This window comes from Sturnira hondurensis, unplaced genomic scaffold, assembly GCF_014824575.4.
Source record: "Sturnira hondurensis isolate 20B ecotype Veracruz unplaced genomic scaffold, ASM1482457v3 Scaffold0009935, whole genome shotgun sequence".
Lineage (NCBI taxonomy): Eukaryota > Metazoa > Chordata > Mammalia > Chiroptera > Phyllostomidae > Sturnira > Sturnira hondurensis.
Genome location: NW_028082566.1, coordinates 2,782,685 through 2,800,510, shown reverse-complemented (window position 1 = coordinate 2,800,510; position 17,826 = coordinate 2,782,685). Strand labels below are relative to the sequence as shown.

Here is a 17,826-nt window from a genome sequence, read left to right as displayed (position 1 = left end):
GAGATAACAAGTGTTAGTAGGGATGTGGAGCAAAGGAAACCACTGTAAACTGTGGATGGGAAAGTAAATTGATCTAGATTCCACTTCTTGTAATTTATCTGAAGAAAACAAAATCTAAACTCTAAAAGATACACATACTCTCATGTTCACTGCAGCCGTCTATTGGGTTCGCATGTTTTTCTTTGAAGACAACATCCCATTGTCTCCTGCCCTCCAATGTTTCTAATGTAAAGTCTGCCATCACTTGTATAACTGTTCCCTTTCATATAATGTGCTTTTTAAATCTTGGACCCTAATTTTCCCTATATATTTTGGTTTCATTTGATTATGATATGTCTGGATATGCTTGTCTTTGTATTTACCCTACTTGGGAATTGAATCCCTACTGTGGTTCTTAAATCAGTATTTAACACATTCACGAAATTCAGAAAATTTTCTGCCATTATTTCTTAACATATTCTTTGCCCCATTCTCTCTCCTTCTTGAACTTCAATTACACATATATTAGACTACTTAGTATTAATCAGATGTATATAAAATGACTCAATGTTGTCCTCTAGGCCACTGTGACTCTCTTTTCTCTACCTCATTATTTTCTCTTTGATTAGGTGATATCTATAGGTCTATTCTTTAGTTTCCAGATCCTGTCTTCTGTCATCCTCAATTTGCTATTAAGCCCATCCAGTTAATTTTTTAAATTTTGCCTTCTAATACAGATATTGTACTTTCAGTATCAGATGTGTGTATGTGTATACATTTCTCTGCTGAGATTCCCCATCTGGTTACTCTCTATGACTCATTTCCATTAAGTCCTTAAACACATTTATTTTTATTTATGTATATTTTTTAATTTTATTTATTTTTAGAGAGGGGAAAGGAGGGACAAAGAGAGGAAGAGAAGCGTCACTGTGTGGTTGCCTCTTGCATGCCCTCAGCTGGGGACCCAGCTCGTAACTCAGGCATGTGCTGCTGACTGGGAATCGAACCAGTGACTCTCTGGTCCGCAGGCTATCACTCAATCCACTAAGCCACATCAAGTCCTTAAACACATTTTTTAAAGATTTTTTATGTATTTATCTTTAGAGAGGAAGAGAAGAAGAGAGGGAGAGAAATATCAATGTTTGGTTGCCTCTCGTGAGTCCCCTGCTGGGACCTGGCCTGCAACCCAGGCATGTACCCTGACTGGGAATCGAACTGCGATCGTGTGGTTCACAGGCCCATATTCAATCCACTGAGCTACACCAGCCAGGGCTCTTAAACACATTTAAAGTAGCTGTATCCAAGCCCTTTTCTAATCCCAACATCTGCAATCTACATCATCTTAAGATCTATTATTGACAATCTTCCTTTTAATTATGCAAATTAAATTATTAAATTAATTATTTACTTTAATCTGAAAGAGAAAATAAGGTGGAAAAGAGAGAGTGCCTCAGTGGCCTCGGCTACAACATTGAGTCATTTTATATACATGTAATTAAATCTAAGTAGTCTAATATTCATGTAATTGAAGTTCGAGAAGGAGAGAGAATGGGGCAAAGAGTACATTAAGAAATAATGGCAGTCACTTTTTCTTTTTATTCACACTGTCATAAATTTTTGTGTGTTCTGCGTATTGTGAATGATAAAGTGCAGAGAGTCTAGATTTTCTCCTTCTGAATAAGAAGGTGGACACTGTCATGTCAGGCACCTTAAATCTGTACAGGCTCGGTTTTAGACTTGGCAAGTAGGACTCTCACTTTTGACTTGGTCTCAAGAAAAACCCATGGTCACGCAATAAAGCCTTTAATCCTATGGCGTGGTCCTTTTGGGGTCCTACTGGACAGCTCAAGCTGGTGGCCCATGTAACCTGGAAGGTTTCAAAGTCCAAAAATGTCACTCCTCCTGTGGGCAGGAAATAACACCTCTCTCAGCTTTTACCATCTCTGTTACTTTCTGCTGACTCCATGGAATCTCTCCTGTATATTCACAGTTCAGGAGTCAGGAAAACACCCCTGCTGAATTAATGTTCAAATTTGGAGGCTTCATCCTCTATGGATCATTCTTTCCCTGGATTTACCCCTCAAACACCAACTGCTCTGGCCACCTCAAACTCTAGCCACTCATACCACAAGTCCATAAAACTGTATTTTCTGCTTAAGTTCTAGCTGCCCAGCCTCACAAATTGAGGGACGCCATCAGGGATAAAGCCATTAATGTAGGCCTCACCATGAACCATTCGCTTCGGTCCCAGTCCACCGTTGGAGCTGGGCCTTTCCAGCGTCTTAAAAGGTTTCTTATATTCTGTTCATGGGATATAATGGTTATCCTAGGGAAGGGTAATTCTTATAGCAAACCATTCTCATCTGTAAACCATATTTACCTTTTACCTGGAAAATCCAGATAATTGAACGTGAGAGCAATTTTTATGGCCAGCTTTAGACTTGAGATATACAGAGGCAACCGGAAACTCCCTGGAGATAACAGCCAACAATACATAGCAGCATGTAAGAGTTTGTATGTTTGTTCACAGCCATTAACTCATTTGATCCTGATGATAACACTGTACAATTATTGAAGCATCAGCCACATGAGGATATTAGAGCTTAAATTAATTCATGTGTTGTGAAAGCAAGTCTTAAATCTATTCCCCCCACTACACGATACCTTTATGATAAACAGTCCTGTTTTAATTCTGTCAACAATATAATAAATTCAGAATTAACTTGTATTTACTTGTAAACAGGCTGCTAACTAAATCCATCTTTCTCAAAATGGCCACAGCAAAGTTACACTTTTAAAACAAAAATTGCTTCAAAGTCTATATTTTATATGGAGCTAAACGCCACTCATTTATTAGCACTAAATTATAAGAACACTTTCCCCAGCATAAATTTGTTTAGAAATATCACCCACTTTTAAGGACTATTCTAAAAAGCAATTTATTGACAAGATTTTTGAAAATGTAAAATATTATGGAGGAGGGAGGCTCATAATTTCTTCATCCCAAGACAGTACTGATTACTTTAAAAATTATTTTCTGTGACTTTCAATAAACAAACTCAACTCATTATTAAAGAGAATGCAATGGACGGCAAGTTCTATTCATGTCCATTGGAGACTACCAGCCTGTACACATCCCCCTCCGACTCCCAGGGAGTAATCACGGCCCTCTCTCTGCCTTGCTACTCTGAACTTCTCACTGCTGTCCAAACGTGGCTTTAGAGAACTGTATTTCACCTAGAATGTCCCTCTCCCTCACTATGCCAAAACCCTTTTAGAAGATCCAGCTCAAGTATCTTTCCACTGTGAAGCTAAGTTATTCACTCCCCCCGCCCCAGGAGTTCACATCATTTAACACCATTGATCATTTAATTAACATGATGATAAAAGTCTCTCCTTCAAAAACAGAGACGCTTGAGGATGGGTACATTTCTTATTGATCTTTTATCTTATTACCAAGCCCAAGAGTAGTATACGGTAGCTGTCCGAAAAAAAAATTCTGAATGACTAAATTATTTTTATACTAACACACATCTCTACCTATATTCCGGCAGCAACCTCACAAATAGATTCTCTGAATCGATCCAAGAGCTAAAGTCCCAATAAATCCTGAGCATCACTGTCATCATTAATCTTTGACTCATATTACTTCATGCCCTGCTCAAAAAAATAATAGCTTTCCTTCTTTAGATCGAAGTTCTAGCCCAGAATTCACAGCCTCCAGAATCTGCTGCAGTCCATCAGGTGCATCAACACTTCCCTCTCCATCCTCCTGACGCTGCTGCCCCTGGCTGACACCCGGCACCCATCTGCACCCTGACACGAAACCCATCGGTTCCTCAAAGCTTGGCACAAGTCTCCTGTAGTACATGAAGTAGCTGGAAGACACTCCAGGAAACTCTCATGTAGATGTTGCTAGCACTGATACTTTGTTTCTCATTCAACACTTCACTTCAAAATGTGCTTCTTTAGCACACCAAAAAGCATCAGGTAAGTGATGAAAATATCTGGCACATTCAGACACTGAACAAATGGTTGTGCACAGACTAGTGAGGTGGAATAAGAGAACTCTAGTTTAAAAAAATGTAATCTGAACAAAATAGGTAAAAATTGACATGAAAGAGAATTTAGACCCTCTACAGACATGCCGTTCTTATTCACATTAAGATTCACATATATCACATTATGGTGCATGCAATTACAAATATAGAAATACTCATTTGAGCCCTGGCTGGTGTACCTCAGTGTATTGAGCTCGGGCCTGCGAACCAGATGATCACGGTTCGATTCCCAGTCAGGGCACATGCTTGGGTTGCAGGTCAGTTTCCGGCAGGGGCCAGTTCCCTGCAGGGGATGCACGAGAAGCAACCATACATTGATGTTTCTTTCCTCTCTCCTTCCCTTCCCCTCTAAAAAGATAAATAAATAAAATATTTTTTTTAAAAAAGGAAATACTCGTTTGAAAACCAATTCTGTCCAAGAAAGAAGGACAAATGGCGCTCTGGGGCCCAGAAAGGTGTGTTACCTTGAGAAACAGAAATGTTCATGGGCTCAGAGACTAATGTTCTTTCTCTGATTTTTACGTTGATTAAAACACACTTATGATTGATCATTTAGTTTTTCAGCAATCTACTGAGTACGTGTATTCCTCAGTACAAATTAGTGTACTGGCATTCTGGTTTATAATCAATATCTTTTTACTTCAGATTGATTGAATCCCTTCCTTAGGGCCCAATCAGTTCAGCTCTTCCCATACACATTTACTGAGTATTTACTACATCTCAGGCCTTTTCCCAAATTTAAAAATGAGTACACAGTCAGTGACACTGAAGAGCTCCAAAGCAAATTAAAGGAGAGAGACAAGTAACTAGTTCGAAATAATATGGTAGCTATAAAATCGAAGCTATGTACGTGAACAAAAGACCGCTTCACAAGACTTGGCAGAGATTGAAAGCAGGGACAGCGGATGGACCAGTAAACCAGGACAACGTAGGAAAACATCACAGACAAAGTGAGCCGAAGGGGAAGAAAAAAGCCAGACACGTGAAAAAGCAAGACGTGACTATTACAGACAGTGTGTAAGGGATGGTTACTACATGAAGGAAATGGTATGAAGGCAATGATGAGTCAGAGAAAGATAGAAAAGAAGATACGCATTGGATAATGGAACACGCTACAAGACACGAAAAGAGCTTGTTTTTTTTTCCCCTGTAGGAAGAGGGGCTTTGAACATTTTAGCAGTGACATGCCCACATAAGTGTTATAGAACATCATGGTGCCTGTTAAAATCATTCTACTGTATATGCTTACTGAGGGTCTGCTACAGGCCAGGCAGCAATAAAAACAAAACTGTTGCTTGAGGTGTATGTAGTGAGCAAACTTCACTATGTTTAATAAGCAAGATTTAAAAATACTAGCACAGAAAAGGGCAACCAGTGGTAAAACTTTGTATTAGAATTAACTACCAAACTACTTCTGTCATCTTCATTAGCACTCTATTATAGTAGGTAAAAATAAAATTGTCGTCAACGTCGTTAGTCATCGGGGAAATGAAAATCAAAACTGTAACAAGATGCCACAGCACACCTACCAAGATGACCAGAGTCAGAGAGACAGACAATGAGTGTCTGGCAGGATGCGGAGAAACTGGAATCCTCGTATGCTGCTAAGGGGAGACACGAAATAGCGTAACCTCTTTGGAGGGCAGTCTGGCGTTTCCCCTAAGGGTTAAATGGAGTTACCCTATGACCTCATAATTCTACCCCTAGGTACGTACTTGAGAGAACTGAAAATACAGTCTACCGTGCCAACTGAACACAAACGTTCAGAGCACCATTATCTGTAACAGCCAACAAATGGAAAGAACCCACATGCCCACCAACTGATGAGAAAATAAACAAAATGTAGTATATCTACATCATTTACCAATAACTAGAAATGAAAACACTGATGCATGTTACAACATGGATGAACCCTGAAAAATGCTGCTAAGTGAAAGAAGCCAGTCACAAAGGACCACATGCATTGATGTATGAAATATCCAGAACAGGCAAATCTATGGAGAAAAAGAGTAGACTAATGGTTGTCCCATGCTGGGAGGAGCTGGGAGACGGCCCAAGGGGGCAAGCTTTCTGTTTTGGGTAATGAAAATGTTCGAAATTTGATAATGGCGATGGCTACACAGCCCTGTGCATATACTAAAAGGCACTGAATTGTATACTTTAAACAGGTGAATTGAATGGTATGTGAATTGTCTCAATAAAGTTTTTTAAAAATCTAATCTTTAATGACATCTTCAAAATTTCTATTCCTCTTTCCTCATGAAACCAGATGATATCCTTCCCAGCACAGAATGTATTTTAACTTTCGAGTACTTAAAAATACCAACTTTTTTCAATCTTCTATTGGCAATTCTTTTTTTTTCTTTTCTGAGAAAACCAATCTTCCGGTTTGGCAGAAAACAATTTATTTTTATGACATCCAAACAATGAGAGAACAGAAGCTTTGATCCATCTGTACTAAAGGTGAGTTAGTCCTTCAGCAACAACGAAATCTAAGGAGTTTTTCTCTCTGATTGATCCGTTTGACCTTCTCTATGTCTTAATCTAATTGCTAATGTAAATGTTATTAATCATTGTTTTTCATTATTTATTTTTCATTAATATAAATGCTAAAAATTCTAAAGTTGATGTTCAGGTGTCATTTCAATTTTATTTGCTTATAACCACACCCCTATGAGCCCCAGAGTCAGATGAAGTAAACATACTGTGAAAGATGTTAAATAATGAAAGCATAACACAAAAAATTCACTTGTAAAAAATACATGTCTGCATGTATGCGTAAGTTAATGTGTATTTCTATGAATGATGAGCATGTTCCCGTGATTTGGTATGTGAATGCTCTGGTTGGAATACCAGCCCAAGTTATTTGCCCCATCCTTTTATTGTTCACCCCCGGGCCCTCCAGTATTGTGGAAACAATTCACACAGGTGTACTATTTGGCTTCACTGCAAATAATATGGCTCCAACTTCAGCTGGAATCCCACGGTTATTTGAAAAATCATTTCTGTCTCTAGGCTTTCCTTTCTATACTTTCTGCAACAGCTATAAGCATTTAACTTTTTTCTCGCTAGGTGTCTGCCTATCAACTCCAATACCCATCTTCACTTATAATGAAAACAGAAGCCACACTATGTGTTTCCCTTCACTATCCCTTACAACTGAGCTAGAGCAGTGCTCACCCTTTGTTCACTCATCAGAATAGTACATAACAATAATGGGATTCATCACTTACTGTGCATGTGCCGTGCACCAAGCACTGGGCTGAGTACGTGAGATATAATAATTAACTTAGATCCCACTACAATCTTACAAGGTCAGTATTTCTGGTCCCATCTTAGCTCATGGGAGCTAAGTACCCAGTCCCATGGTCACAGCTAATGAGTGGAAAAAGAGAGATTTGAATCCAGGTCGATCTCTAACTGCGTCACCCTGCCTCTGAACAGTGTTCTAGTAACGTCTGTCCTAAGACCTCCACTTCTACATGGAACAGCACATTCATCGGTTTCCTTCACTACTGCATGATCTTTGTGTCCTAGCCAGTACTGAGATAAAAATATCTAAATTACTATACTTGACTCAAACACATGGCTTGTGCACTTTAGGTTTCCATTTAAAAACAGATTTTAATAAAATTACATACATATCTATATTAGTTACATTAATAAACTTTAAGCCAAATGTAAATAGGTAATTTAGATCTTAAAGACATGTGGGATTGAAAGATTAATGACTTCAACTTAGCTTCCAAGAAAAACTCAAAATATCAGGTTATAATCATAACAGTTATCTCCCTCTCTGTGTTCATCTACAGAGCGGGGGGAGAAAAGAAATTTCCTGCTTACTAATTTTTTCCAGTAATTTCTCCCTTTGGTAGAGAAAGGTAAAAAGCAGTTAAGCAACACAGGCGAACAGAGCTAATGTGTCTGAAGAACAGTGTCTGCCCTTCACTGGTCCTGACAACCGTGGGCCCTAATTGGCTTCAGTGAGTTCTCTCACACGACTTTTAGTAACACTTCAGTCCAGGTCTTCAGTGGACCTTCCTAAGCCGCGTGATTTATGGTGCTGCTTACTCAGACTTCTAATTCCCTACATCCACATCGCACTGAATCCTTTCCCTTAAGCCGTGAAGAATTAACTTTAACACTGTAATCACCATGGAAATAAATACCAGAGCCATCTTGTTCAATACTTCATTCCCAGGCCCTATAGAGTAGATGCTCAATAAACATTTGTTGTAATAAATGATGACAAGAAAACAAGTTAAAGAGCACTGTGTCGCCTGTTATGCTTTCTAATAAAATCTCCCTGGAACAGTTACATGAACTTGTTTTGAATACGATGATATCAAAATTTAGAGCCTATACTATCTTTAAGCTTTAACACAGGATTAGTTTGTTTTTTACAATGTTCAGTTTGAAAAAATGTAAAAGCAGTTTTAAAAACATTTTTGCTTTTCTTTTTACTCAAAATCAACCAAGTAGTGATCAAGAATTTTAGAGAGACGAGGAGGGAGGGAGAAAAAAAGGAAAAGAAACATTGCAGCCAGAGATTAGCTGCCTTCCATATGCACCCCGACTCTAGACCAGAGACTGAACCTGCAACCCAAGTTTGTGCCCTGACCAGGAATCGAACTGGTGACCTTTCAGTTTGCAGGATGATGCCCAACCAATTAAGTCACACTGGCCAGGCTAATTTGTGTATTTTCAATTAATATGTATTACTATCTTTTTATACAGTGTAGCTAAAGCTTTAAAGACTGTGTTTTCTTTCACTAAGATCACACACAGTGCAGCCCCCTAAATCCAAAGAGGATGTTAGTTTTATCTGCAGTTCAGAAAGAGCTCATCAATCACTGATATAATTCAAGAACTCCATGCATATCTATTGCTGCATTCCTTTTTGAACAAATATTGCAAAAGAATTCACACAGTGTGAGAAATGTCACCTAAAAGCTAAAAAAAAACCCCAAAAACCCCCCATAAATATCAATTCTCAAGGGTAGGTACTGGTCTATCACTAAAATGAATATACACTTCTTGTCTACTTTCAATTTTGCTGAATGCTACCTACCCAGTTATAAATAAGGTACAATGAATCAAAATACCCAGTTATGGTTTCCCCATCACTTCTCAATTTTCTCCCATTCCCCCAAATCATGATATATTTGAAAATTAAATAGAAAACTATTTACAGACCTCCACCCATCCTTTTGGAGATAACTGAAGGCTCCGTCAACAACACTTGCAAAGAACTGCCCTCCCGTGATGAAGAGGGTATTAACGGTGACCAATCGGCCTCTTAAATTGGGGGGTGAGACCTCGGCGATGTACACTGGCACTGTCATAGAAGCGATGCCTGCAGGGAAACAACGAAAAATACATGTAAGACATTTACTCAAGACTGCTGTTGTTATAAACATTAATGGCAGACTGAGACACACACACATGGGCCTGGCGTTCCACTTTAAACAAAGGTTTACCACTTATTTAAAGATTCTTTTCCTAACTAGTGACAACTACAGATAAGTAAAGATGTACACAAGATACCAATCTCTGATGACCATTTTTCATGTTATCACCTGAAAGCCTGTAAATGAAATACCTCCAGAGATTTCAGATAACTTTAAAATGCATATAAATATGCTTTATAATTTCTTGAGGACTACAAATAGGAAGATGCTTCCTAGATAGAATGAAGTATTTTTAGTCTATATGGAAATGTAATCAGACAATGGTGAGAATAAAAAAATCACTCCAGAATACATATTAACTATTCAAAGTCATCATTTCCAGCAGACACACCAAAACTCTTCATCGGTTTACCAATGAGAAATCCATACATTAAATCACCTTATTCAATTGTCCAGATGTACATTTCTGAAACAGGTCACAGTGAACGGTACTTTGAAAATTTATAGTTTTCAAAAATGAATGATCTTAACTATGAAATGGAGAGCTTTATCGTTAAGACATATTTCTATCTAAAATCAGTGCAGCACAATCTATGGTAGCAGTTCTCAAACTTCATTATCACTACAATCACTTAAGTAGCTTTTTTTCCCCCCAAATAAAGATGCCCTCACCTCACCCACCCAGACTTAAAAAAGAAAACTGCAGAGGTGGGAGATGAGCCTGTCTTTTAAAAATGCTCCAGGTGACCCTGACGCTCACCATGTATTTATAAAACTACAGTTCCACAGTGTACAATTTTGAGCCAACCCAAAATTATTTCTAAAAGAAACTCAGGCCTCACTGGTCATATCTAGCTCACTGCCCAGTGGCACTTCCAACTTTTAACCTAAAACTAATAACTAATCAATGTATACAAACAGTTCAGGAAGAAAAAAACTAAGCAGGATTAACTAAAAATATTTAGCCTTTTTATATCTGCAAATATTAAAATCAATCCCTAAATTAAATCAGAACACCAGTGGGTTGTACAATAGACCCATCTACAATGGCTTTTAATGAATTGGTCTGCATAATGCACAAAGTATGCTATATTGAAAGCAGCAGCATGAAGAAATTGGTTCTGGGCAAGCGCTCGTTGAAGGTGCTATTTACCACATTCCAGACAAGAGACATCTCCCTCCGGTCTCTGTAACTGCAGTAGTTGTGCTTCCAGTAACTGACTCATGCTTTTCACTGGCTCTATAAATCACACGGTGGTCTCACGTGTTCCTCTCTGTGTAGGCGATTAGAGAGGCCCGCCAATACCAAGTGTTTTAGATTTCATGGTATTTATTCTGTGAAATAAACATCATCTCTAATTTCACCTACTTTGAATTTTACTTTATCTTTGAGCAAAACAAATAAATGTACAGAAAAATAGGATTTATGTAAGTAGCATATGTTTGCTTCTGGAATAGTCACTGTATTGCTGCCTAACTACTAGTAAGTAGTTACAAGGTTTGAAAACAACCCAGGGCAGTATGTCTGAGAACTACACACACTGTCGTTTCCTGCCCATATACGGAAATATGAAAACCATCTTATGATTTTATGAGTTTCATAATAAGCATGTGTTAATAAACAAAGTATAGTCTTCACATTTAAATCAGCACCTAAGGAGCTAAAAATTCCCATCTGACTCCTAATTAATTTAACAGCATAGACCACCCTAAAATGGCCTTCATCTAACTTAGAAAGAGGAAACATTTGCAACAAACGTTGACCTTTTTTAGTTCTTTTATGATTAAACTTTAAAAATTCAGACAACAGTAACTGATTGTTTGGATTTCTATTTCTCCTTTGGTCTGGCTGCAAACAGGAATCCAGTCCCTCTCCTTAGCCAGAGGTTTATACTCAGACCTCTAGCTCACAGATGGCACCATGGAAATCGGGACCGTGGCTTTAGGCAGCATGTGTTTGTCACAAAGCCCACGGAGTTCGCTAGGTAGCAAACGCAGAGCTGTGCCCAGGTCCTTGTAAAGGTTGACTATTAAAGATAAACAGCACAATATTGAGCTCAGGCTGGTATAGCTCAGTGGATTGAGCACAGGCCTGCAAACCAGAGGATCACGGTACGATTCCCAGTCAGGGCACATGCCTGGGTTGCAGGCCAGTTCCCAGCAGGGGACACATGAGGGGCAGCCAAACATTGATATTTCTCTCCTTCCCTTCCCCTCTAAAGATAAATAAATAAAATCTTTTAAAAAATAAAAATAAACAATAAAAAAGATAAACAGCACAATATTGAAAAGTAACAGATAAATACAGAGAGAAAAGACCGAAGAACTATAAAAAGACAGACTCACTGGATTCAGAGTAAGGAAGAACCCAGAAAGATCTAGTGAGTGCTCCCATGGACTTAACATGGCTACAACTTCTTATATTCCATTAGATTGCTTCATACAAATTGACTATTATGTCTAACCCTCAGAACATTCCTTTAAAGGACATATAATCATTCCCACTTTGCCAAGAAGGACTTTACCTGAGGTCTCACGGTGAGGAAGTAAGTGGACGAACTGGCACGGGAAGCAGGCAGGGAGATCCCAGAACCCAGGTGTGAAAGCACTGGACTACCCGACCGGCCAGCATGACGGGGGCGGGCTCCGGAACCAGTGGGTGTGCGTTCCAGCCTGGCCACGCACCAGCTGGTTAAGTCTGGACAAGTTACCTAACCTTTCTGGGTCCCCCACTCCTGATCTATACAATAGAACAAACAAAAGTGACTCGTCCATAGAAGTAGGGAGAACCCAATGAGTTAACGAATAAAGTACTTAAACTTGTGTCCAGCCTATAGAAAGCAGTCGGTGACATCCGCAGTATTTGTTGTTATTATTATATCACTAAATAGGAGGCATTCCAACTTTTCTGATTCAGTCTGACCTGTGTTAGGTGCTAGGATTATGAAAATAGCAAGGAAACAATGCACAAACCCTACTAAAAAAACATGCAGTCAAAAAATGTGGTGATAGCATGGTAAGGGTCCCAGGACCGCTGACAGAGCTGTGTGCTGACGGTGACTGGGTGACAGCTAGGAAGGGCTGGGCAGCCAATTCTGCAGAAAAGAGCCTGAGCTCACAAAAGCATGAAATCACACAGGGTTTTCTCAACGGGTGCACAGGAAGTGTGAGGCAGAACACGTGTAGGAACGAGGTGGGGGAGGCTCACAGGGCACATCCATTTATCAGCAAGCGTCCACTGAATACTGGTCCGAGCTGGGCACTGTGCTAAGCACTGGGGACGGAGTGCTATGACAGCAGAAAGACATGCGTTCTGCCCTAAGGGTCTACTCAGACAAATGTGTTTGAACAAGGATCTGCATTCCAAGTGTGATGTGTCTTACCAAAGGGAAGTGTGGAGGAAATAAGCCAATGGCAAAAAAGACTGGAGGAGGAATCAGAAAAGTCTAGGGTGAGGTTATATTTAAGCCAAGACCAGGTGAATGAGCAAGCTAACAGCAAGGTGGGAGTGGAGGGTGAGAGATCCTTTAGACATCAGACCAGCTTAGACAAAGGCCTTAAGGCAGGAAGAACAGCATGCTGTTGAAGACGACTATTTCTGGTGACGTGGGCAGAGACCAACCAGACAATCCAGAATCGCTGACGCTATATTAAGGGTTTGGTACTAAGAAGACTTTGCGTAATGGAAAGGAGGAAGAGTCACAATCAGATTCATGTTTTAAAGGATCATTTTGGTCAGAGTAGGGGAAACTGATCGCAGGAGAGAAATGAGGGGCGTAAGGAGCACAGTGCCAGCACTGGACATGGAGTGAAAAGGAGAGATCCTAGAATTGTGTATTTTGTACTGAACTAAAGAGACAATGGATGGAATGGGAAGGATGAGGCGAGGCGTATTCAAGGACGATGTTCAGCTATCTAAAATAAACTGCTAGGAGCTTGATGGGTACTTCATACAAAGACAAGGGATAGTGGAGGAGAAGCAAGTTTGGGTGGACCAAAGGTCAAGTTTAGACCAGTTGAGAAGGAGGTGCTCAACTTGTATATTGTAGACAAGCAAGTAGACCACAAGTAGACCACTCTGCAAGTATGCTGGGAATAAAGATTATTTATATGTGAATGTTCCCAGCCTCTCTCTCTTCTCCCACTCAGTAAGAGTCTATGCCAAAATAACCAACTTCTCCTTTATCCTTAGGGAAAATTTGGTCTTTTGTTAGCCTAGTGCTTGAGCTGCTATCATGATAGACAAGAGGAAAAAGACGGAGAAGAAAACACGGGGAAAAGATCTGGTTTGTGGGAAAAGTTCAAATGAAGACAGACTGGAGAGGGTTGTGTGTGTAAGGCTCAGGGTCAGAGAGGGGAAACTGGGAGCCTGATCAAGGCAATTGACTGAGGCTTGATTGGGGGGGGTGGTGAGAGAGAGCAGGTTTTAAGAAATATCGCTACCCTGACCAGTGTGGCTCAGTTGGCTGGAGTGTCATCGGTAAACCAAAAGGTCACAGGTTCGATTCCTGATGAGGGCACATGCCTGCGTTGTGGATTTCATCCCAGCTAGAGACACATGCAAGAGACAACCAACTAATCTCTCTCTCTCTCTCATATCAATGTTTCTCTCCTTTCTCCCCCATCCTCTCTCTCTAAAAATAGGCATGTCTTCACAAAAGGATTAACAACAAAAAAGAAATATTGCTGAGCTGTAACCTACATGCTATCATATTATTCAAAACCCAAGAGTAGTATTACTTTTCAACTACTTTTACTTGCTGGATTACAACACAACTCCAAACTGAGACTGGGCTAGGCAGGGTTTGGGAGCTATACAAGTATCTGGAGACCAAAAGATGTATCATTGTGGCTAGTGCCCATAACCAAAACCACGGAAATGGAGATCTCACAAAAATGGGGATGAGAAGAATGCTTAGAACTGAGTCCAGAAAAATTGCAACATTTAAGGTACTTCTGGAGAAAGAAACTGAGCAGAAGCAACCAACAAGCATCTACCTCACTCTTGAATACAGTTATTTCCTTTCATGTTGCCGTTGCAATTATTATGTAAGGTCATTCTATTAATAGGTGGGACAGATACTCATGATCCCTCCAGGGGAAGCAAAGAAACCCAGCCTTAGACAGGCAGGCAAGAAAAGATATTCAGAAAGTCACATCATAGCAAACTGATGTCAGAGTGGGTCTCACAGATTTAAGTCCCCTAATCTTTGTAATGTGCCACTCCAGGACGGGGTGTCATGCCTCTCTTCAGAAGGTGACCCTGTGCAAATTCCCAAAACACATTTTCGTCTGGCCCTGTTTCCTTAGCCAGCACACATGAACTTCTAGCAGCAGGAGGGTCCAAACTCCTCAGCTCCTCTGGCCAGTTATGTATTTACTGCCGCCAGGTGTCATGTTGAGGAGCTCAGACGAATCATGCAGAACACTGAGAACTAAATGTGATTAATCATATTTTGCGCTTGATGAGTTTAAACCCACAAACCTTCTTTATGAAAACGGAGAACTGTAAGAATGCTGATGATCGGGAAGAGTAGTAGACTCAGGGTCACTGCACTCACATCTGTCCCGTATGCAAACGTTACAGACCTGCCGCCCTACCTTGCTCTCAATAAAATCACCCATGCAAAACACGTGTGGATTTCCAAAAAAGCCCAGTTTTGAAAAATCTTGGACATTAAGCTGTTTCACCCTAAAATCTCCTTTCTGCTGTAGAGAAACACATGAAATTCTGCCCCCAAACAAAACTCACTGTTCTCAAAAAGAACACAATATTGTATGAGATTCCCCCAAATTAAGAATAACGTGTTTCACCAATGGATACAATTAATGATATTTAAATTTTAGCAGATCTGTGAAGAGCTTTTGATTTCTTCCCTACTCCAGTGAAGGGGTTCAGAACAAGCTTCCCCAAGAGGAGCCACTCAGCATGTAAATTATTTTGAGTGGGAGGCAACCGAGACCCCAGGGGCTCAAGAGAAATGTTTACCTTTTTCTCCCTTCAAAGAATTTAAATTAGGGGCCCTGCACATAATGAGTTATTACCAGACATAACTTTCTATGACTTAACAATAGAGCATGGTACTGAAGATCTATTATTCTCATCGTCCTTTAAATGACCTTCCTCCCCTCTGAGACCCTACGGCATCTTGTCTCGTCCTGAGCTCTGAATGCCATATAGACCTCATCTGATCTGTCTCTGAACCTCTCCTGTGTGTGTGGTATCTGCCTTTCTCATGTGTGTGGGGCTCCCATACAGATGTGTATAATTACATGTATTTTCTCTTGTTAATCTTTTTGTGATGATTTAATTATTGGGCCAGCCAGAAGAACCTAGAAGGATAGAAAAAGAATTTCCCTCCCCCCAGCGGCAATCGTTAATCAAATAAAACACATGTCTGATAAAGAAAGAACACATTCTTAACCATCCATACTAAACTCATGAATTAAAATTAGCATAAGGGAAATCGTGTTACAAGTTCCTGGTAAGGACACATTGGAGTAAACAGAACCACAAGAAAAAGCTGTGTTGGTACTGTTTCTGAATATTGTTTAAAAATCTGATTCAATAAAAGTCTGTTTCTTACAGAATGAAAAGGTGTACATCAATGAGAACTCACTTGCATGCTTAGTGAAGAGCTTCACTTAGTCAAGAGTTTCACCAAAAAACTGCCCCTCAGGCCGCACAGTGAAACTGGAGCCCCACACTCCCATGCTGCCACACTGATTCACCACACAGAGCACAAAACCCTTTTGAGTGCACAAGCTGGGTTACAAAAACTGCTGGAGACCCTTCTAGAGCCCAGAGTCAGAAGTATAAATAATTTCATAACCAAATAATATTAGAAAGTCCTGTTGCGATGGGTAAATACCCATGAAGCACAGCAGCCTCTCAGCATGATAACCCAGACAGCAACTAATTAGCTTCCCAGAAGCACATGAAGCTACCTTTTAATAATAATCCTTCTTGAACAAGAAGAGTTATGATGTCCTAATTTCATTTTGTAAACTATTGCTCTATGATCTCTAAAGCAAGAACTGTGTAATAAAGAGAGATTCTGTCCAAACAAACAGTGTCCCTCATTGTACGTTTCAGTTTTGCTGTCCTGCCAAAGACAGGTGTGCCTGCATTCTTCTGAGGTCTGGTAGGTACAGTTTCCAGGCTGCTAACACTCTAGGATTCAGTTTTGATTTCTTTCTAAGAGTAAGGCCTAAGGCACGCACAAAACCTGCTGAGCAACTTCAAAGAGCGATAAGCCCTGAAGTGACGAAAATACACACAACACAAAATGCTTGCCTATAACAGAACAGCCAGGCTGTAAGGAAGGTTCCACCTATGGGGACAACGCCATGGTGTTCAAAAGCTCTCAGCAGAGCCCTGCGGGCGCATCGTCAGCATTCCAATTCAGTGCAGCATCTCATAACCTAAATGACATTTACATTACTTAAGAATATTCTACTGATCTGCCCATGTCCTTCTTTACTGGTAACTTCTCAGTAGAGTCTGTATCACATTATATCTCCAAGCAAGATTACATGCTCATTCATGAGTATATCCCACATATCTTCTGAAATACAACCTACAGAAGTGTCAAGCACACACCTTGTTGATTAGACCTATGGGATGTATACACAAAACCATGCCCTTTGAACTTAGTGTTAATGGATTGGGTTTTATACTAAAAACATTATTAAGGAAAATTTAGAAACTACAGGTAAGAAACAAAGTAAATATAAACCACACTATCCATAGATAACCACTATTAAAATTTGGTTATAACTTGCAGTATTTTTTCCGTAAGTCTGTAGTTTTAACTTACTATATTATGAATATCTTTCTTCTCTTTAAATAGTCCTTCCTCAAAAAGGAGTTTCAAATTTCTTCCATAAACTAGATGCCAAATAGCTGTATGATATAAGGTACTAAGTTGACTACACACGGATGAAAGTACAATGTGCTCTGTAGGCCAAAGAAAACATCCAAACTAGGTCCTTCCCTGTGTAGCCAATGTACAACAATCTGGATCCTTGCAAGTTTGGCATCTCTATAATAAAGATCGTTTTAAGTAACAATATACTATTCTAGTATTCGGATGAAGAGAACTGGTGTTCCTAGAACACACAGATGAAGAGGGCAGGAGAAGGACTGGGGAGGAAGGATTTTCTTGACAGGCAGAGATGGCAAGTTAAGAAATTAATAGATATGTAAGAAAAAGTCCTTGGAACAGCACTTTGAGGTTAGAAGGGAAAAACAGCTGTATGAAATGCCACAAAGCAGAAGCAGTATGTTTTCATACCTGACAAATGGAATGCAGACAGGTTAATAAGAAATCAATATATTTTCCTCAAGGCAATAAATTCAGCAAACAGGAACA

At 39.8% G+C, this 17,826-nt stretch overlaps 1 protein-coding gene across 1 annotated transcript in view; it reads right to left on the bottom strand.

The window, feature by feature from the left end:
- SLC2A13 (solute carrier family 2 member 13) overlaps window positions 1–17,826 on the bottom strand; it is a 282,694-nt gene that overhangs the window by 229,735 nt on the left and 35,133 nt on the right. The window contains exon 2 of the mRNA XM_037058158.1: window positions 9,237–9,396. Within this exon, the coding sequence (XP_036914053.1) occupies window positions 9,237–9,396 (160 nt within the window). The remainder of the gene's footprint in view (window positions 1–9,236; window positions 9,397–17,826) is intronic.